Below are 22386 nucleotides of genomic sequence, written 5' to 3'. Positions count from 1 at the left end.
GCCCAGTTTTAATTACATATTATTGTATGGATGTTTTAAACTGTAAAATTCTTCAGAAATGTCAGAATTTGGCTTTTATTTTTCTGCCCACAGTAACAGAAAGAAAAACAAACCTCAGATGAATGTCCAACATACCCCAGTGTGTATTGGTGTTGAGATTAATTTATTTTGCAATATACGTTTCTTGGTTTTTGTAGCATTTAATACGTAGCAGTGGGAAACTAATCCTTCTTGACAAGCTACTGATTCGTCTGCGAGAACGTGGCAACAGAGTCCTGATTTTCTCACAGATGGTAAGGATGCTGGACATCCTGGCAGAATATCTGAAATATCGTCAATTCCCATTTCAGGTAAGAAACTTGCTGGTAATAGCAGCTAAGAAGCTTTGATCTTGAATATTAACAAAATCTTTTCTTTACTGTGAGGGTGTCAGAGCACTGGAACAGGTTGTCCAGAGGTTATGGAATTTTGTCTCTTGTGGAGGTCCAAAAGCTACCTTGGCATGACCTTGGGCAGCATGCTTTAGCTGTCCCTGTCTGAGTAGGGGATTTAGACAAGTTGACCCTCAGCAGTCCCTTTCAGCTTTGTTCGTGATTATGTGACCTTTACCCCTTTGATTAAAAAAAAGTGGAAGAAAATGCGTTCTTTTTCTAGAAGGGGACTGGCTCTGTGATGAATGTTATTTTGAAGTAAAACAGATGAGCTAAAAATTATGTGAGCTGTTTATTTACTTACTTTTTTTTTCCCTTCACATAACAGTTTCGGCAGCTGACAGTTGAAGTTGCTCTGATTTTGAATATAGTATAAAAATTATTTTTTAACTGTAGTTCTCAATCTCTTTAGAGACTTGATGGATCAATAAAAGGGGAATTGAGGAAACAAGCACTGGATCATTTTAATGCAGAAGGATCAGAGGTACAGTATTTTTTTCCTGAGGAGTCTCTTTTAATTTTTTCCCAAGAAGTACAAGACGACATTGCATAAAAAAGAAGGGCTGAAAAAAGTGAGGAATATATCAATAAGGTTGGAAACTCATTGCTACTGCCTAGAGTATAAGGTTTATATAACCTTTTTTTTTTTTAGAAGAGGTTTAAGTAGAAAACATACAAGTTAGGAAAATGGTAGCTGATTGCTCTATAAATGCTACAGAATTTTAACCCCAGCTTTGTTCCTCTGTAGAATTTAATAATATTTACAGGAGTACTGAACTTAAGCAGTTAGCATCCGAAAGTCCTTTGGCAATGGGCAGAACTAACTTCATATATCCTTGCACGAACAATCATGTCTTACTTGTTTCAAATACAATTTCTGTTAATCTTCATTTGTTGCCACCTGTTTACATGCCATGGAAGAAATAGTAAAGTACTGATTTCTAGCAATTCTTTGTGAACAACCTGTAAGTATGTAGCCATCTGTTACAATTCTTTAGATTCTGAACTGGAATATTTGTACCTTATTTAGCACTCCTATTATGCAAGTCATTGCATACCTTTGATCAGTTTAAATCCTTTGTCCTCCACTGGCAGATTTGGGGGAGGGGAGGTTGGTTGGTCATTGGTTTTGGGGTTTAGTTTGTTTGGTTGTTTAATTGGTATTTGAAGATAGCATTTATTAGTTGCTGCTGAGCTTGTTTCTGCTTTGTGGAGGGAGAAGGACTGAACTATATGTTAAATACAAAAGCTAACTCTCTTTCAGCTTTCTTTCATGGACATTGTTGACATTTTCTGAAATCTTAGCAGTTACACTGTACGTTTTTGAGATGAAGAGGAATTTAAACTGTGCATTTCTAAAATTGAGGCAAACTCTTCATTTGTGCTGCAGGAAAAATAATGCTCTCAGTTGTAGCTTTTATTTCCTAAAATTCAATAACATTTTGGGGGGGATTTTGTAGAGTTTTGTATTACTGAGCTAAGGGCTACCTGGAAATCTTTCACACAATTCTCAGGACTCTTTCCGTATTCTAATGTTTGCTGTTTCCTGTAACTGTACTGAAAATTTGGTTTGTTTGGGTTTTTTTAACCTGTTTTACTTTAGCTTAGATTTCATACATTGTTTTTTTGCATGTCTCAGTTTCCTTCTACAGTATTTCATAGTTATCTCTGATTCAATAATTTTTTATTGTCTACAGGTTTTTTTCACCATATAGGCTCAAGTACTTTCCCTGCTCTGACATGACTGTTTAGTTTTGCAGGGCTTGGGGCAGGGAGGGTGGAAGAGGGTTTTTGTAACATTAAAGGCCTTGACAGTAAGATTTTGGTACTTTTTGACCAATCTAGTTCTGTTGGGATGTCTTGCTCAGTGATCCTCATATAAGATACTGCTTCCTTTAAACTGTTGAGAAGTCAGCAACTTTATGAAAGAAATTGGTACTCAGCAGTTGCTTTATACTTAAAGAAGCTTTAAACATAGAGCAATTACGGATTTGGTAGTAATATGATTTTGTAGTCCGTACCACAACATGCATAAAGTATATTGGTTCCTTTAGGAATATTACAAGTACTGTATATAAAACTATTTCTTACTTTATGATTTCAGGACTTCTGCTTTTTACTGTCTACCAGAGCTGGAGGATTAGGTATCAACTTGGCATCTGCTGATACTGTGGTTATATTTGATTCTGACTGGAATCCACAGAACGATCTGCAAGCACAGGCTAGAGCACATAGAATTGGACAGAAGAAACAGGTAAACACACTCAGTTTAAGCTCCAGCCCTGAAGGACAGTTCTGTACATCAGCTGTCCGCTCTCTGTCTGCACCATTCAGTTCTCATGTATTTTTGCGAATAACTAATACTTTCTGCATATGTCCAGAAATGTTACTAATGCTCATTTCTTTTTTCCTAAGTTTCCATACAGGAAGAAATAATATGGCAGCTGTGGTATTTGGGTAGGAGAGGGAGAAGAGTTGTGGACTTGTCAGTCTCACATTCATTGGTCTGATGTCATTCTACAAAATAACTGCTACATCAGGCACATCCTCCATGCTTAAATATTCTAGGTCTCTATAGGATTGTTTCCTTCTTACAGAAGACATACAGTAACAATTAGAAATATGACATTATTTCCTGTGGCAATGCTTGTGCGATGTCACTGAAGTTTATAAAGAAAGGTCTAAGACTGTTTATTTGGGTTTTAAAAACGTTTCTGTAAAGACTGTGGTAATATGATTAAACTAGTATTTCATATTTGAAACACATGAATAAATCAGAAGTTATGTAATGAAGACTTGAGATTTCTGCTTCTAAAATCTTTTATTTTTTAAATACACATAGGTTAATATTTATCGACTAGTCACAAAAGGATCAGTAGAAGAAGATATTCTTGAACGAGCCAAGAAAAAGATGGTGTTAGATCATTTAGTAATTCAGAGAATGGACACTACAGGGAAAACTGTGTTACATACAGGCTCTACTCCTTCAAGGTACATTTGTGTTTTTTTCTATACCAACTGACCCTTAAGAATATTTCACTTGTAAATAAAAGGCAAAAAATAAGATGCAAAGTCTTTGTAGATTTTTATTTTCGTATTAAATATGTGTGTCAAATATATGAAGAGTTTAACAGTAAAAAGATAGCTAAATTGACTATGATTATAAAGAACTTTTCCAAGTTAGTAAGTTAAAATGTTTTTTCTGAAATATATTTATTTCAGCTCAACACCTTTTAATAAGGAGGAGTTGTCGGCAATTTTGAAGTTTGGTGCTGAGGAACTTTTTAAAGAACCTGAAGGGGAAGAGCAGGAGCCTCAAGTAAGTAGCAATTAGTAGTAGTTCTTCTGGACTAGACAGATAAAACAGCCAAAAATATGTACGAAATATTTAATTGTAAAGAATTTTTACTTTTTTAAATCCTCAGGAAATGGATATAGATGAAATTTTGAAGAGGGCTGAAACGCGGGAAAATGAGCCAGGTCCACTAACTGTAGGAGATGAGTTACTTTCACAGTTCAAGGTATGTTCTGTTCCTGCCTTCCTGCCGTATTATACTTTCCTTTGTAAACAGTACTATTTCTCTTCTATGTATTTATCTCTATCTCTTCATTCTTTGGAAATGGATGCCTCAGTAAGTCAACTCTCTACCACTTTCCAGTAAAATGTTCTTCACCTATACATGATACCCACCATCAGTATAAAAAATTTAAAATACTTTCTGTATTTTGATAATAAAATGAGATGTATTTATGAATGTGTTAATGATTAGAATTCTAATTTTGTGTTTTATGGGCTGCCTTTGTATTAAGCAGCTGTAGTATCATTAAATGCAGTACATTATATTCTTTGTGTTTCTTAGTTGATCATTTCTGCAAGTTGCTTTTAGCCCTAAAGTAAACTTGGAATGCCAGGTGTTTTAAAGTGTTGTCAGTTAAACATATGTGTACAAAAAAAAAAAAAGCAGAGCGTGATATATTTGTTTAGTTAAGGAAATTATTACACAGCTCTCCTGCTATCGCTTACTCACAATATATTTTGATATCTGCATGGTATTAATGTTTGGTTAGTTTTATATTATTATAGTTTCACATTAAATCAGGCATTCAAATGTTGTTAGCCCTGTTTTGAAGGAAATTAAATAACCACCATACATATGTGAGGGACATGATTCTCCTTTTATCTCATCTTAACCCATGCTGAAGGAGTCTGTCTTTCCTAAATGAGTAAAAATACTTTCTTTAGAGACTGTTTCATGAAACATTTTGTATTTATAAATATATATATAGCTTATAATACAATAGCATATATAAAAATAGATAAATATGTAAATACATTATATGCATAAAATATGGCATCTGTAACTTCATTTTCCTAAAATAGTAGTTGATCAGTCTTTTTCAAATTATGTCATGTATTGATTTGATGAAAATATGTACATTTTGGTATACAAGGTGGCCAACTTCTCCAATATGGATGAAGATGTTATTGAGTTGGAACCAGAAAGAAATTCAAGAAATTGGGAAGAAATCATTCCAGAGGTCCAGAGGCGAAGAATAGAAGAGGAGGAAAGACAAAAAGAACTTGAAGAAATATACATGCTTCCAAGGATGAGAAACTGTGCAAAACAGGTGTCTCTTGGTTTTGACTGAATTGTAGTTCTGTGTTGCTTTTGGTGTAGTTTGTTGCTTTTGGGGTTTGGGGTTTTTTTATTTCCTTTTCTGAACACATTTTTTTGACAGGGCAGATAAAACTTGCTTGTATTTGTTACTGATATAGCTTGCTTGCTCTGGAATTCCAGATCAGCTTCAATGGCAGCGAAGGGAGGCGCAGTAGGAGCAGAAGGTACTCTGGATCTGACAGTGATTCCATCTCAGAGAGAAAAAGGCCAAAAAAACGTGGAAGACCACGAACTATTCCTCGAGAAAATATTAAAGGATTTAGTGATGCAGAGATTAGGCGGTAAGATATGGGAGGACATGCATATTTAAAGAGCCAAGAAATTACCATCATTATTATTAATAATATTATTATTAGTCTTGAAAGTACAGCTTTCCTGAAGTTTTTCTGTTTTTCCTGAAGTTCTTTGAAATCTTTTTACTGTAAGCATTTAATGTTTTTACCTTGTGGTGCTGACATAGTGAACTGCCATAGCAAGAATTTGAACCATTTTAATGAGGTATAAAATTAGGTTTGAAAAATACTCATGATTGGTTTAAGTTTTTTAATTCCTGCAGCCTGTGAAGGCAGTATTTTCACTGGGTGGTCACTGACAGTGATTTTACAAGGGGTGAACTTTTCTTTAAAAAGAAATGAGCAAATAATCTGCTTTCTACCAATTTATCTTAAAACCTGTGGTGCTGGTGTTAATCTATTTGGTGACAAATGAAAAAATTTGATAGGATTTTGTTTTCTTTTTACACTTCTTGGCACTGTAACTGAATTGTTATATCCTGCTTTTTTAAAGCTAAGAAAATATAAAATCCTGTTTGAAACTTGTACTGTTATTGGTCCCTTCTGTATATGCTAAGTATTTGCTGAAATATTGTTTTGGTAGGAGGAGGAGGAATTCCTTTTGGTTAACATTTTTGGGTTTGTGAAATGCTACTTGCTTCTGAAATTCAAGTATGCATGTTTCTCTAAAAAGCTGTAAAGTTCTCAGTATTTTTTTAGAAGAATAACTTCAAAGATCTTTTATGGCTTTCTGTCTCATCTAACAGCGGGACAAATTGGTACTTTTTTCAAGGCTATTCTTGTGCTTGCACAAGTAACTTCGTTGTTAAAGAAGTCTTCTTTCTTCTTTTATTTTATTTATTTATATTTAATTTATTTTTATTTAATGTCCTTTCTTTTCCAAGTATCTCCAGTTTCTTTCCATCACTTAGATATTTCAACAGAGAGTATCTTTCATGTCATTTTCTGAAACCTTCCAACTATCTGTTGGAGATTGCTCTTTTTAATATCTGGGTAACTACACATAACATACTGTCTGAAATCTTGATTTACTGTAAATCCATATTCAGTTTTCATTATTAGATACATACAGCTGCTGAATCCTCAGTCTTGTGAAATTAATAAAGTAATTTCTGAAATAAATTATATCTTCTATTGTTTTATTTATATCAGTTCTTAAACCCATAAAACTCTGATTTTGTTTATCTGAACATATGAAGCTTCTCTACTCTCTACGTTTTTTTTCACCCATTGTCTATATAGCATTATACTAAGATTAACAATTGTATCAATACAAGTTTAAAACAAATGTTGTTTGTTAAGCATATATTTAAATAGCAAAATTATTTTCTGTTACTAGGTTTATCAAGAGTTACAAGAAATTTGGTGGCCCTCTCGAGAGGTAAAGTTGTTTGATTATTATTTGTGTGGCAACTTGGAATCTCTTTTTTATAAAAATTAGAATGTACCATGAAACTAGGCAGTAGGGGAAATACATCATCTTGAATATAGTGTGACTTCAGTGTAGTGTCTTCCATTTCTTTATGTATGGTGTGTGTGCGAACAGCCACACAACAGACCTTGCTATTTGGAGGAATACTTCCTTTATATTTATCTGCTGACTTGTTTAATCTTCCTTGGTAATAATCATTCACTTGTCATGTTTGATAGGCCTATTTCATGAGAGCCTATCAGTGTATCCACTCTGACTGTCAAAGTTACTTTTGCATTTTACATATTGTCAATTCTCATTTTTAAGCTTCTTTCATTATTCCTATTTTAAGAGAAACTTCCCATCGTTAAAAATATTTATAGTGCATGTGATGATATGATACACATATATATGTATAATTTAATGATTCATTTTCTTTTCTAAAGAAATATGTAATAACACTAGGGTTAGGCTTCTTTTACAGTTCTTGTTGTATTGTCCTCATACCTAAATCATTTAGGATTTTCTTTCTTGGATCAAAATTGTACATCAAATAGAAAACACAGGTGACTGATAATTTATGTGATCATTTCTTTAGTTTTGAAGTCTGAAGGAATCATTCATAACCAACAAATAAAAATGAGTATTTTTTTATTACAGGCTAGATGCTGTAGCTAGAGATGCTGAGCTAGTTGATAAATCAGAGACAGATCTCAGACGTTTGGGAGAGCTTGTACATAATGGATGCATTAAAGCCTTAAAGGACAATTCATCTGGACAAGAGAGAGCAGGTGCAGTATTCAGGGGGCTTGAGGGGACAGTGTCAAGAAGAATGAGGTACTCTTGCACTCTGATCATAACAGAAAACAGTTTTGTTGGGAAATAGGTACAAAAATGTTGAGGTGTATACTGGATTATTTAAAAACCCCAGGGTTATAATAAGGTGACTTTTCCTCCTTTCTGTGTGTGACTTACCACTGAAAAATGCAGTAGGTTTTTGATTTGCTATGAAATTTAGAAGTACTCCTGTTATGTAGGGGCTTTTTAATTCAAGCATTTGGTTAAGAAAATGTCATGTGGTATAATTGTTTCCTTTACATTTTTCTGATGCTATTGGTAAAGGTGAATATTTTAATAGCTTTTATCATTTATTTTAAGGAGGTAGACTTGGGAAGGTTAAAGGCCCAACATTCCGAATCTCAGGAGTGCAAGTAAATGCAAAGTTAGTCATCTCTCACGAGGAAGAGTTGGCACCACTGCACAAATCCATTCCTTCAGATCCAGAAGAAAGAAAAAGGTATTGATTTTTGCATTTTTTTAAGGGAGTAGTAATGCAGACAACTTCTCAAGTCTTACTAGCATTTGTTTTTGGCAACTTTGACTCAAGCACTCTAAAAGCATTGTCTCTCTATTCCCTTTAAGAACTGGCAGCGGTAACCTGCTCCACAGCTGTACTTCCTTTTTTCTTCCTTTGCCATAGAAGCCAGTAACAGCTTTAACCTGTCAATTGTATTCACTAGGAACTGTGTTCAGTTACTAGTAATAATTAGGACTAGTATTCAGGCTTGCTAAGGTGCTAAATGTGTAATCTCTGCTTGAGAGGAGTGTCAAAGTGCAGCAGTAGTTGTTCCACCCTCTAAACTTGCCACCTTGTGTATTGCAATTCCTAAGCTATCCACTTAGTTAGAACACTTGGATGATGATTTTTGCTTTTATTCATGGCTAGCCGATTTTGTCATACAGCTCATGGCTACAGACAGATGTCTGGTCTTCATATTTTAGTCTTACTCAGCTTTAAAACACATTCCAGTGCTGATTTCAATAAATATTTTATAGAAATACTAAGAAAATATTATGATAAATATTTGGATTAATTTCTTAAATTTACCAGCATCTTAGCAGAAAAAATAAATCTAGTTACCTTATTTTTAGTATGTTCCCTTCTCCCTCTCTTAAGTTTCAGATGTAAAAATCTTTTTTTTGTCATTCTAATATATTTCTTCTAGATATGTCATCCCATGCCACACCAAGGCTGCTCATTTTGATATAGATTGGGGTAAGGAAGATGATTCCAATTTGTTAATAGGCATCTATGAATATGGTTATGGCAGCTGGGAAATGATAAAAATGGATCCTGATCTCAGTTTGACACATAAGGTATGTCATCTACAGTAGTTTATCAAGGACTATTTGCTTTCGTAATGATGCTGCTAAGTAGAGTTACTGAAAGAGCTTATTTTATGATAAATGAAATTGCAGAAACATTATATGTGAGTTGTACTTTATACTGTCCTTCTTGTGGTATATTACTAGCTTTTAGGGTCTTGCGTATTTTGAAGTACACATTCTTGCAGTCAGTTGTGTCTCCATATTCCCATGTTGGTTGGCCCCATGTCATTTTTTTTTCCAGTCTTTTCCTTCTCTATTTCAGATGTTCTGCTGTTGTTAATTTTGTGTTCTTGATCTTTTGAGAAGGGCATTTATTCTAGAGATTTATTTTAGTTTCTCCATCCCTGCTTAATCCCCAGGTTCTTCAGCTGAAGCTATCTTCCACTCCCAACACTGAGAGTAGCTGTACTAGAATTAGTGCAATAGCTTCTTAGCAATAGTGAGCAGCAAATACTGAGGAAAAGCCTGGGGTGAAGTAAACTTTGTGACAGTGCCAACAACCTATAGCTTTGGGATTTGAGGAGCCAGGTTTGTGTCCAGATTTGTTTAATAATGATTCCTACTCCTGCCTTTCATTAATTTGTCTGACTTTTGGAACCACACATTGGTATTCTTGGCATCTGCACTGTAGTGTAGTTCTGCGCTTAGAAGATGAATTAGTCAGAGCCAATTCTGTGACTGACTGGTACAGGTGCCCAGAATTTCTTAGATGAAATATCAGAGTGGAGACAGAAATCTGAGGCTGGTTTCTTGAGTTGGTTTTAAACTCCGAGGCAATTTCAAAGACTGCATTGGTTGCTTGCATTGGTTTCAGTGGAGAGAAATGAAAACTTTTAAAAAATTCTCCTTTGCTTTAAACATTCTGACATATTTACTAGGTATAGTTGGAGTGGATTGTTTACTACCTCCTTTGGCACAGCTTTTGCTGTTCTGTGTGCTCCAGGCTAACATCTGAAGTTGATAACCTGTACTCACAGCTGTGATGCTACCATTTTCTCCTCAGATTTTGCCTGACGATCCAGATAAGAAACCCCAGGCAAAGCAGTTACAGACCCGTGCAGACTACCTCATTAAACTACTGAATAAAGACCTTGCGAGGAAGGAAGCACAAAGGCTTGCTGGAACAGTAAGTAAAATGTGGCATTCATTACTGAGGTAAAACATTATGCTTAGGGGCATGTCACCTGATCCTTTTCATTTTTTAGCTCTGCACTTCTTACTTGTGTAGTATTACTCTATTGCTAATCATAATACATAAGACGAACTCAGAATATTAATTGCAAGTTTAATGTTATATTATTCTCTTACTATTTGTGTGTATTCTCTACTATTGCACTAAGCTCTGTCTCCAATACTGAGTAAAGTGGTGGTCATTAGTGGCAATAAATAAAATAAAGGGAACCCTCTCTTTGATGTAAACCCAAACCTTTTATTTTGCAAAGATGCTTGCCAGTTTACATGATTAAAGAGATCAATTTGCATTCAGGGCAATTCAAAGAGAAGGAAAACAAGAACTAAGAAGAATAAGGTGCTAAAGGCTGCAAAATTAAAAGAGGAAATAAAAAGTGATTCTTCACCACAACCCTCAGAAAAATCTGATGAAGATGATGATGAGAATAACAAGGTATCTTCTACACAATAAAAATGTCTATTCAGTTCTTCCTGTTAGTATCAATTTGTGTTTTATCTTCTGCTTGGCTTAATAAAATTAAAACACCTGAATGTCATCCTTTTCCTGTGGCCACTACAATTGATGTTGCATCAGTACTAGCACATGGAAGACTGTATCTATTCAATTTCATAATGAACTAACAACTGAGGAATTATGAATTTTCCAAATTGTTATAAAAAACATTATGGTCTAATTACTAGTGATACGGCTCAGTTTCAGCATTCTTTAAAGACATTAGCATTGTATTTGCTAGATATGCAAATCACACTTGTAAAACTACTGGGGTTTGCTCATGTGTTACAGCTACTGACAATGATTCTTAAGGTAAAGGGTTTTTTATTGAGGCTGAGAAAAATTATCATCAAGCTCAATTAGAATGAGCAGCATAAAAAAATACTTCATAGTTTGCATATGACAGCTTGTATATACATCATGGATCCCATTTTTCAGAAAGACTATTTAACCAACTATTTAACCTTATTGGGTTTTGTTACTTCTGATTATTAATCTTAGTATTGTGCTTTTGTTGTGTCTTCTTATTTTTTTTATTTATCATATAGCAAAATCACTAGACATTAATATTTGGATAAAATTTAGGGTCATGACAGCTAATTTGAAAGCAGTTGAAATAAGTCACTGCAATTGTATGCATATCAATAAAATACTCTCTACTTGGTTTGAAGCAAACTGTTACAAACCATTGTAATTGTCAACTTGTTCTAAAAGAAAAAATACTTATGGAAATACATAGTTAAAATTAGTGTTAGAAAAACTATGACCAATCTATTTAAAATAGTAATTTTTAACCACTCTTTAGGTGTATGTATTTAAATTGTACTATGAAGAATAAAACGTAAAGCCACCAATAAAAAAAAATTCAGTGTAGACTGTCTTGTGTTTATAGCTACAGTCATTTGCCTGGAATGTAAGACTAAGACCTGTAAATGTTGCCACAGTTCCCAATAAATTAACACAGACAACTGAACCCTAGAACTAAGCAAATTAATTGTTCAGACTACTTCAAAAATTAGTGTCTTCATCTCCATTTAAACAAGAATACACTGCCAGTCAGTTGATTGACTTAACTATGTTTTGGGAAACTGCCTAGAATATTGTCCTTTCTTTAACAACAGGTACTCATCACTTCAGTCCTTTTGGACATGATTAACAATTGCATTTCAGAAAACTGGACTGTATGTTACAACCTTCCTAAACAACTGGCTTTAGCTACTTAGATGCCACACTGTGTGCAGTATTTAAAATTTACCTATTTTACTCCTAGAATTATCAGGAAAGTTTTTATGTCATTGGATTTTTGCTAGAAAGCTTCCATGATACCTAAACACCAAAACACAGCCCTGGTTGGGCCGATGACTTCATACCTCTTCTAAGTAACTTGTTCAGTTCGAGACAGTCTTTCATCTGTTTTTTTGCAACAGATAAACAGTTTCTGTATGTGCTTTCTGGTATATTCAAATAAATTCAAACATGAGAATGATTCTTCCACCTGTATTATAATAATACTTTAGTTACAGTATTTTTGTATGTCTGAAAGGATATTAGTTTCCATCTCAGATCTTCTCAGTGAGTATTATAAAGAGCAGTGAAGTGATACTTTGTTCACCTTCAAACAGTTAAATGGGCACCTAACAGAGAGTCTGTAACTAAAGATTTTTTTAAAGCCTGGTAAAACTAACAGTTCTGGAAAAGAGAAAGTTGGGATTCTGTTACCTTCTCCTGTGAGTGTTTAATATGGTATTGGGACAAAGCGAATTAGATCAGAGGTCTTCTAACATCCCCCATGACTTGACTGTCCTGACAGATCAGGTCAGTTTTGCAAGACTTACTTCCTAATAACCTTTAAAGGGACCAAATTCAAATTTAGTTCTAAGTTAAATGAACACAATTTCTCACACCCACTGACTCTGCCAAATCAGTAGTTGCTTTGTCACATCAAGGAAGTAAGTGCGTAGTTCTTGTATTTCTTTACCCACTGCATTCAGTTCTATTTCATGGGTGATTTGATAAATCTATGTCCAGAAATAAGAAATGCACAGATAAAAAGTGTTTTAATCTGATAGTTGTGAAACTTGTATAGATAGGAACCCCGTTTGATGTGACATATATGCTTGCATATTGCAGGATGAGATTGTTTCAGTGAAACATCCACATAAAAAATTTAAAGCAGAAAAAGAAAATGAAGAAAAGCCTGAGCCAGATTCTGGTATTAAGAAGGAAGCTGAAGAAAAAAGAGAGACAAAAGAAAAGGAAAATAAGAGGGATTTGAAAAGGGAGAAAAAAGAAAAAGAGGATAAGAAAGAATTAAAAGAAAAGGATATTAAAGAAAAGAGAGAAAACAAAGTAAAAGAATCCACACAGAAAGAAAAAGAAGTAAAGGAAGAGAAGGTAACTAGGTTTACTTATCTTACATAGCGCTAGAGAAGGCTACCAGGTTTATGTGAATGATTTTGAGATGAAAAAATGTTTGGATCTGATCAGCTGTCATTTCATTAAAGTCTTCTATGTCGCTCGAAGCTTTATTTTTACTACCTGAAACCACAAGGACAGGCATTTGAAATGGGGAAGTACATCTTCAATGATGTATCTCTTAAGTGGACTGAACATGTGCAAAAAATTCTTTTTTTCCTTTTCCATTTTCCTTTTCCATTCCACAGAGAAAATAAAATGTACTGGCATTGAATGTCAGCATAGATTTTATTCTTATGTATTAAAGAGAATGCAGTAGTTAGGGGGATTGTCATATGTTACAATTGCAGAACCAAAATAAAATGTATTAAGTATTTTTGTATCTTGTTCTTAGGTAAATGAAATCAAATCTGAAAATAAAGAGAAAGCTAAAAAAATTCCGTTGCTGGATACTCCAGTTCATATTACTGCATCTAGTGAACCAGTTCCTATATCAGAAGAATCTGAAGAGCTAGATCAGAAAACTTTTAGTGTGGTAAGTCCCCTTTTGATAAATTGGTGTTTCTACTTAATAGTCTAAATGAGGACAATTGCTGATATTCTTGATACTGTTACTTGGCACAGTAACACAGGTGATCTTTTGCTAAGTCTGAGATCAGTGAATCTTACTGACAGTGTACTAAAGTAATTTTTTACCGTGTTCTAGCAGTTTTATTTTGCCTTTTTTCTGTATTTATTCAGGATAATAGAAAAACTTACCCAGTAGTTTGTAGGATTTATAGGTTGAGAATATACACTCTAACGATTTATCCTCAAGAATCACTTGTGTATTGTGCTTCTTAAAGAGCAGATGTGAATGAACTTAATTGGAATTGATTGAGTCTTTGGCTTCGCCATATCATTTATGCTTTTCTTCTTTGCAAGATAGCAAGAAAAACTAGGTTTCAGGACTTCCCTTCTGAAGTATTGTATAACTAAAGTATTGCAGACTTTAGTTAGTAAACACAAGAAGGAACAATACTAAAGCACTTAGAAATACCTTGCTGAGGCAATGTCTCTGACACCAAAAGAATTCTGTTTAATCACTACTTCTTACTAAGAATAGAATTAACATTTGAGAAAAATGCATATGCACAATTTATGTGAAGTTTTATAGGTTGACTGAGGCCCCTGGAAAAGTATCAATGAGTTACTTTGAACAGCTGTGCTTGTTGTCATTCAGATTTCAACAGTTGTGGTTTTGCCAGCCAGGTCTGTTGGGTCTATTGTGGATGCTGGCTGTGACATGCCAGTAGGATTCCCATGAGTATGGCAGTTACTGGTCCCTGAGTTTATTCTAAACAGTCCAAGTAAATCACATGTGATTTTCAGCATGGGCCTTGAGGGATTCAGGTGGATATGTCTGTGTGGCTGATGACAGAAAATCACTTGATTTCCATGTACAGTTATATTTTTCTGATCACTTCTATATTTAAGAATTGCACTCTATAAGCTGTCTTTAATCTAAAGCTTTAGATTAAAGCTTTAATCTAAAAGCTACTTTAATCTGTGGCTAGTGCAAAATGTAAACCAGATGCTTAAGTACTTAGTGGAATGAGATGGCAGTGGAACAGCTTCCCCAGTTTTTCTGAGTTGTCCCTAGATGCTTAGCTGGTAATGGTGATACTCTGTTTCATTCCATTCCAGGTATTTGTTTGGTTTTTCTAGGTTTGGTACTGTATAGAGGGGAAGAATGGGGGAAGGAGGTGACTGTTGTTTATCATTATGCCATGGTCAGGTGCAGTCTAATTAAACATATTTAGTTACACTTTCAAATGGAAATGTTGTTTAGGCTTAACTGATTGTGCTCTTGGTGACAAGGAGGCTATGCATGTCATGTTTACCATGCCATTGGAGTTCAATGGTATTACCAAGCAAGTGTCTGCAGTTTAAGCCATCCCCACTGGGTTTATCTGGATTTATCATTAAAACATTGGATTCAAAGTGGGAAAATTCAAGAATGCACAACCTTTATCTGTGGCTGTTCTAGACATTCTCTGTGGCCATATCTGGAGTGCTGTGTTCAGTTCTGGGCCCCTCAGTTGAAAAAGGACATTTTGCTCCTGGAGCAAGTCCAGAGAAGGGAACGGAGCTGGGGAAGGGTCTGGAGCACAAGTCTTAAGAGGAGTGGCTGAGGGAGCTGGGGTTGTTGAGCCTGGAGAAAAGGAGGATCAGGGGAGACTTTATCACTCTCTACAGCTTCCTGAAAGAAGGTTGTAGCCAGGTGGGGGTCAGGTCTTTTCCCAGGGAACCAGTGACAGGACAAGGAGATATAGCCCCAAGTTGTGCCAGGGGAGGTTTATGTTGGATGTAAGAAACGATTCCTTCAATGAAAGAGTGGTTAAGCAGTGAACAGCCTGCCCAGGGAGGTAGTGGAGTCACTATGTATGGAAGTGTTCAAAGGAACAACTGGATGTGGGACTTGGTGATACAGTTTAATGGGGATGGTGGTGTTCAGTGAAAGGTTGGGTTTAATGATCTCGGAGGTGGTTTCCAACCTTTATGGTGCTATACCCAAGCTAGCTTTATTCTAGGTAGCATGACTTCTGCTAGTATCTGCATAGGAGTGAGGTTTAAAACATGCTCAGAGAAGCAATTTTGATCCTTTGTTGAATGCCAAGTGTAATGGTTGCAGAAAGTATTTGTTTGAAATGTCCTGAACACTCTCATATTTAATTTTGACATTGAGTTTGTATAGCTTTGTAGGTGCTAAAATGGGTAAGACTTGTCCTACGTGATTGTGCTCAAAGTTTTAATACTAAAATACAGTTGCAGTAAATCCTTTTCCTCAGAAATCCTATATATTAAATTAGTGCTTTCTTGAATCCTAGTCTGGAGTCCCACCCTTAAGGGGAAAGGATTACCCAAGATTCTTGGATGTTTGTGATGGAAAGGAACAATAAAAGTGAGAGGGTCTGCAAAAGCTTACAAAGTTTTATTAGTAAATTACACACCTGGAAAGAAAATCAGTATGTTAGTCCCTGACCTGCCATATAAGCTGACACCAGTGGGTTTTGAACAGAAAATAAGATAGCCTCACAGCCATCCAGCTGCTGGTGTTTGAGATATACACATTAGCACCTGTATCTTCTGTGCTGCTACACCTTGATATGTGTATTTTATAGAATCTAATGCTTTCATAGAGAAGTGAATTTCCAATTGGATTGATAATCTTCCAAAGGAAACGTGTAAAACATTTTTAAGACCTGTGACGAAGTCTTGTGTTTCATTTGATTTCTAACAATATTGTCTTCACCTGTGGGTATATATCACAGTAAAAGGTGGGTCATGCTTTAGAATAAATTATTTTGTTTTGAATTGATACATTCATTTTTTTCTATTTCACAGTGCAAAGAAAGAATGAGACCTGTCAAGGCAGCATTGAAACAGCTGGATCGACCAGAGAAGGGCCTTTCTGAAAGAGAGCAGCTGGAACATACTAGACAGTGTCTTATCAAAATTGGGGATCATATTACTGAATGTCTAAAGGAGTATACAAATCCTGAACAAATTAAACAGTGGAGAAAGTAAGTTATTTTCTTGGGTTTTACTTGGAAAAGGGAAATCTACAATTGGTTCCATTGAGAAGAATAGGTTTTAGTCTCCTGTTTATTGTTTGCTCTTGTATCTTTCTGCTGTTTTAAATAGAAGTCTATTAAAAGGTGATTATATATTGTTCTGACCTGTAATGGACTGACTTTAAGCATTGATGCAGAGCCCTGTATTTTGTCCAGAGGGTAGAGACATCTCTCTGCTTAACGCTGACAGCAAACGCTGGGGACTTGTCACTGCCACTCTGTTTAGTCAAAACCATTCTTACCTTTAAAGATCTGGTTTTCTCAACTTCAGGTCATTTTGGTTTTTTAATAATTCCTGCTGAAAATACGCAGTTCTAAAAATGTGTTGAATGTACGATTCCAAGTTGTAGAATTCTTTTTTATTTTAAATGTACTCTAAAATTGAATTAACTATTACGTGTTAACTACGACTTGATAATTATTTATCATAACATACTCTAACGCAATTCAAAAGTGAGGGAAGAGTTTGCATCTGTATCAGGTGACAATATAAAAAGAACTAAGAAAAAAAATACTGGTCTTGTATTTCATTGATAAGTTCTTAATGCAATTTGTCTCCCTTTTGTTGGAATGTTCACTTAATGTTTTTATGCTGGAAGATACATCCTATGATTATATATATCGAAGTCTTAAGTGTTGCATTTTCCTGAAGACTTCTGTTAGTGTAAAATGCTTCTGCTGATTTTACTTCTTTTACTTGAAATTAGTAAGGTGATCTGAGATACAAAAACAAAATCCATGTCTTACATTTTGGTAAATTTTATATTATTTTAGGTGGAAACTTGTAGTAGAGCTGTTATTCATAATAATGGTATGATATTATGTGTAGATAAAATACGTATTTCAGCTGTATTTGATAAGAAGTAGTGTAGTTTATATAAAGTTAGAATGGTCTCATTAGACACACCATTGACTGGTTGCCTACTTATGAAAACTTCTAGACAGAAATTATCATGTTTAAATTATCATGTTTAAATAATGAGCATACTGTTGCTTCCTGAAGTGCCTCACTCTGAGTATTTTTGAACGCTGTTATTCTGTAGACTCTTCTAAGCATTCCACCTGCAAATTTCACTAAAAAAAATCCATATCTCTTAAAAAAAACTTTACCTGTGATCATGGAAGGAAAAGTTTTCTTCAGAATTTTGGCATCTTGACAGCAAAAGACTTGATTTGTTCTTCTTTGGTTCCTTCAAGTACAGATTAGGCACAGATTTATTACTGTACGACTTTCATCCTCTCTCACATTCTTACTTGGTTTCAAAAGCCTTGACCAGACTTTCAAATTCTGTGGAAAATTTCCTATGCTGATGGTTTCATTTAATAAGATTTGTTCGCCAAATGTCTTATGCTGTAAGAGATTTCAAATTTGAAAGAATTTTTACTCCTTTACTTACTTAAATTTTTTATTTATAGACTGGTAAATACTCAAAATTCAAACAAACTTTTAGAAGACATGTATAAACTGATAGCTATGTTTTTAATGAGCATTTCACCAAAAATTGACAGAATTCTTATCAGTACTACTGTCCATGCACTTCACACTGAAGTACTTACGATAAATATTAAAAAGTGAAAAATTGTTAAAGGAATCAATCTTTCAAATGTTTTATTTACAACTACATAACATTTGTTGTGCAATTAGGCAATACTGTGTAGATTATATAGCATTTCAGGATTACTGAAGTAGCATTCAGATAATTTCAGTTAAATCCATGTTCTGCTATGTACTACAGGGAGAAATTTAAATAATTATAACTTCTCTTTTCTTCTTCCTCAGAAATTTGTGGATTTTTGTCTCTAAGTTTACAGAATTTGATGCGAGAAAGCTGCACAAACTGTATAAACATGCAATCAAAAAACGTCAAGAGTCTCAGGTAATATTTTCAGACCCTTTCAAAAGACACAGATACATTTTTTAATTATTATAATGTTTATTAGATACAGAGGATTATAAAGAATACGGAAATACACTTCAAGTAGTCTTTGTGTTTGCAGTATAGTAGTCTCTTTTGTTAGGGTATATTTCAATGTATTCAGATGACCTCTGGGATTTACCAATAAGTACATTTACCAATGTACTTGTCTTTTTTAGCAACACAACGATCAGAATGTTAGCAGCAATGTGAATACACATGTAATTAGAAATCCAGGTAAGAAACTTTTAAATATATTCTTGTGTTAAATACTTTTAAGTATTCATGTTTATTTCATTTCACACGTCTCCTGGGTCTGTTTTCCACACTGCTAAGTACCATAGAGATAGCCTACTTCAAAAAGCTTCACTGATTTGCTGGTGAAATCCAGCAGAGTGAAGCTGGTACTACCAGGTTATTTGAGTGTCCTTTAAAATAATAAAGAAACATTTTTTGTGTTAAATTTTCGGGAGGGCAAGAGGTCAAAACCTGTAAATTTCTTGGAAGTTCTGTGACTGTAGCTGTTGTGGTATCACTGTAGTGTAAGTTTATTAGTCAGTCACAGTCTGTCATTAGTTACAGGGGCTGTTTTTTATTGTTGACAATAACACTGATTTTTTTTTTTCCCCCATATGTTCCCACACCTGCCTTCTTGTATGTAGTACTTTTTAAAATCTTTTGTTACTGAACTCCTCAAGTATATTGTCATGGATTTAAAATCAAGACTCACGTGTTTTAGGAATACTACTGAAATTCTTTTGCTAACAAGGTGCACCTTTAAAACCGTTACTCATGCTAAGAGCATCCTTTCTTAGAGAGGAAGTTGCTGCAATTCTATCTAAAATTGCTCTACTGAAGGCACTTCTACTCACTGCTTGTTTGGACACTTAGCTTCGTAGACTGAACGGAGGGGCTGAGAAGTTCTGTTTCCAAGTCCTACACATCTACATCTTAGCTTGGTTCCCTCTTAATTCTGAAGTTTTCTTCTGTTCACTGGCATTAGTGCATTTGATTTTCAGCTATTTAGATCTTGTTTTTTAAATTATGTCCTTTTCATACAGCTAACAGGTAGAAGTGCTGTTTGAATTAGGTGAAGTAAAGATGTTATGATACTTCCTTTTAACCTCTGCTTTACTAAACAGATGTGGAAAGACTGAAGGAGAATACAAACCATGATGACAGTAGCAGGGACAGCTACTCCTCTGATAGATATCTGTCACAATTCCACGATCATCATAAAGACAGGCATCAGGGAGATGCTTACAAGAAAAGTGACTCCCGGAAAAGGCCCTATTCGGCCTTCAGCAATGGAAAAGATCACAGAGACTGGGATCACTACAAACAAGACAGCAGGTGAGTTTGTTGAGTAATACTGAAATCTGGTCAGAATTCTCTTTGTGTTTTGTAACTATGCTTGTAGGAAGCACCAAACCATCTTTTCTGAGTAACATAAAATTGCAACAATGATCTTTCTCTAATGCAGTTCTGTCAATTTTACGTAATTGTGGCTCTTGATATGTTACCAGTAACTCTATTACAAATAATTTCTTATTTTTTAGATACTACAGTGATAGTAAACATAGGAAGTTTGACGAGTACAGGAGCAGAGACCACAGGTCAAGCCTGGAAGGGAGTTTAAAAGACAGCCGGGTTCATTCGGATCACCGTTCCCATTCAGACCACAGGATACATGCAGATCACCGTCCCTCTTCTGAATACAGCCATCATAAATCTCCCAGAGATTATAGGTATCATTCAGACTGGCAAATGGACCACAGAGCTTCAGGTAGTGGCCCAAGGTCACCATTGGATCAGAGGTCTCCTTACGGTTCAAGATCTCCCCTAGGTCACAGATCTCCATTTGAACATTCATCAGATCACAAAAGTACACCTGAGCATACATGGAGTAGCCGGAAAACATAACAAAGACTGACATTTTCTGGACCTTCTTTTAGCCATATACAGTAAATTAACACAGTAATTGCCTTACATGACTTGAAAGATACAGACGGGATATTCTATCAGTAGCAGTATTGTTACTTCTTTCCAGGATGCAAGGTCTATTATCCCAACAGAAGAAAAATATTTTTGTATTTAAAGTTTATGCTGCACTGTGCTGCAAATGCTGTGGCACTTTTTTTTAAGAGATGGAAGATGTTTACTTTTACAGGGACCTCAACACTGCCCATTTCAGACTGGATCTTACTACAGAACACTTCATGTCAAAGTGGTTTGAGGCTGATAATGTTTTAAGTTATGTTTGTAAACGAACTTTTAAACACTGACCTGTGCTCATATTTCAGGAGGGAATGGGGAGAATATTTTTTTTTCTTAGTAAAGAACTCTCAAGGACTTTGTTCACTTTCCAAAGCTACTTGTTTACATTGTACACTGCGACCACCTTGCCGCTTTCCATCACAAGCTTGAATATTTAAATTCTGTACCTATAACTGTAAAATAGCCAGGATTTCTCCTGTTTGTGATCAGTTACAACACATTTTTACAAAACAAATAATAAAAAAAAAGCGAAACACAAACAAATGGCTGTAAATTGTTGTAAATTTATTAAATGAGCTTTTTCCCCCTCAGGCTTTTTTTGACTGTTCCTTTCCCCACCAACTCAGGCCTTCTTGTCACAATTGTGAAACAAAGTCAGTCTACTTATATGTTTCAATAAAAGATTTTGATGGAGTCACTGCTCAGAATGTAAAAATGGGGAAAGGGAACATTTTATTCCATTTAGTGCTCCCTTTTTTGGATACTTTAGATACATGTTTTGGTTTGTGGGTTTTGGTTTTTTTGGGGGGTTTTTTTGGTTTGGATCTTTTTTCCCTATTAAACTGTCAGTGTTGTGATTGTTTGTAATGAAATCTTAAGAAATATCCAGCTAAACTGTGCTCTGGAAAGCTTTTCAGGTGCATTGGTTTTAAAGGAGGAGTGTCAAATACCTGAACACTTCAGTATCAAAATCAATCAAAATTAATTGTAAATTCATATGTTCCCTCTCCAACATGGGCAATAATGTCAAATGTGCTATGCAGGTAGTTAATATTTTAGAAGATTTGAATGATGAATTTATTGACAGAATTGTTACAATGCACACTGATTGTACATAGATAACTTCTATCTAACAAATTAAATTTAAACTAAAAGGACATGTGGGTCTTGTAGTTTTCTGCTGTGTTTGTCTATACAGTGTTACTTCTCCCCAGGTTTACCCATGAAGACATTAAAAGTACTCAATTTTAATCCTGGTGATAACTAGAGAAGTTACCTAGCCTGGCATCGTGTGGCAGGAGCTCTCTCTACTACTCCAGTTTTTCTCTGCTCTTGAAATGCTGAGTATTTTTTCCAATTAAGCAGGTTTATATGAAAGCATTACCATAGAAGCACGATCTGTCACATTAAAGATCTTGCTATAGGCACAGTTGCTGCACATTAAGCATTAAGCTCATTTAGTGTAGTCTGGGACTTGGTTAGTTAATGTTTCGTTTCTTAACTTTTTATCTTGACAGGATCTGAGGGGTTTGATTGGTTCTGCTTTCAAGCTTGATTGTTGAACAGTGTTCAGGCAGCAGAGTCTGATAAGGTTGTGCATGTGTACCATGCACCTTCCACTTCCAAGGGTGAAAATGTAGAAGTCGGGAGCATCTCCAGCCATGGACACAATTATTCCTGGTTGGCAAGCACACAGATGCATCCTAGAGCATAGACAGGGCATTCCCACAGAGCCTGGTTTGCCATCAGTGTGGCTGTGATACAACACAGTGG

At 35.1% G+C, this 22386-nt stretch overlaps 1 protein-coding gene across 3 annotated transcripts in view; it reads left to right on the top strand.

Moving 5' to 3' along the window:
- The window catches only part of CHD1 (chromodomain helicase DNA binding protein 1), a 55563-nt gene extending 33795 nt beyond the window's left edge, over positions 1–21768 (top strand). For 2 of the 3 annotated variants that reach the window (XM_069001646.1, XM_069001647.1), the window contains exons 17-37: positions 198–350; positions 844–915; positions 2536–2685; positions 3274–3422; positions 3654–3750; positions 3857–3952; positions 4884–5060; positions 5231–5391; positions 6743–6784; positions 7475–7605; positions 7973–8111; positions 8821–8971; positions 9987–10109; positions 10470–10607; positions 12798–13061; positions 13477–13617; positions 16470–16648; positions 18480–18576; positions 18795–18852; positions 19758–19968; positions 20175–21768. In XM_069001646.1, coding sequence (XP_068857747.1) covers positions 198–350; positions 844–915; positions 2536–2685; positions 3274–3422; positions 3654–3750; positions 3857–3952; positions 4884–5060; positions 5231–5391; positions 6743–6784; positions 7475–7605; positions 7973–8111; positions 8821–8971; positions 9987–10109; positions 10470–10607; positions 12798–13061; positions 13477–13617; positions 16470–16648; positions 18480–18576; positions 18795–18852; positions 19758–19968; positions 20175–20538 — 3093 coding nt within the window. In that variant the 3' untranslated portion in view covers positions 20539–21768. The remainder of the gene's footprint in view (positions 1–197; positions 351–843; positions 916–2535; positions 2686–3273; positions 3423–3653; positions 3751–3856; positions 3953–4883; positions 5061–5230; positions 5392–6742; positions 6785–7474; positions 7606–7972; positions 8112–8820; positions 8972–9986; positions 10110–10469; positions 10608–12797; positions 13062–13476; positions 13618–16469; positions 16649–18479; positions 18577–18794; positions 18853–19757; positions 19969–20174) is intronic. The other variant, XM_069001648.1, reaches the window with a different exon arrangement.
- The last annotated feature ends 618 nt before the right edge of the window (positions 21769–22386 follow it).

The sequence above is a fragment of the Aphelocoma coerulescens genome (assembly GCF_041296385.1).
Source record: "Aphelocoma coerulescens isolate FSJ_1873_10779 chromosome Z unlocalized genomic scaffold, UR_Acoe_1.0 ChrZ, whole genome shotgun sequence".
Lineage (NCBI taxonomy): Eukaryota > Metazoa > Chordata > Aves > Passeriformes > Corvidae > Aphelocoma > Aphelocoma coerulescens.
The sequence above is the reverse complement of the archived record's forward strand: the minus strand, read 5'-3'. Positions and strand labels throughout refer to the sequence as shown.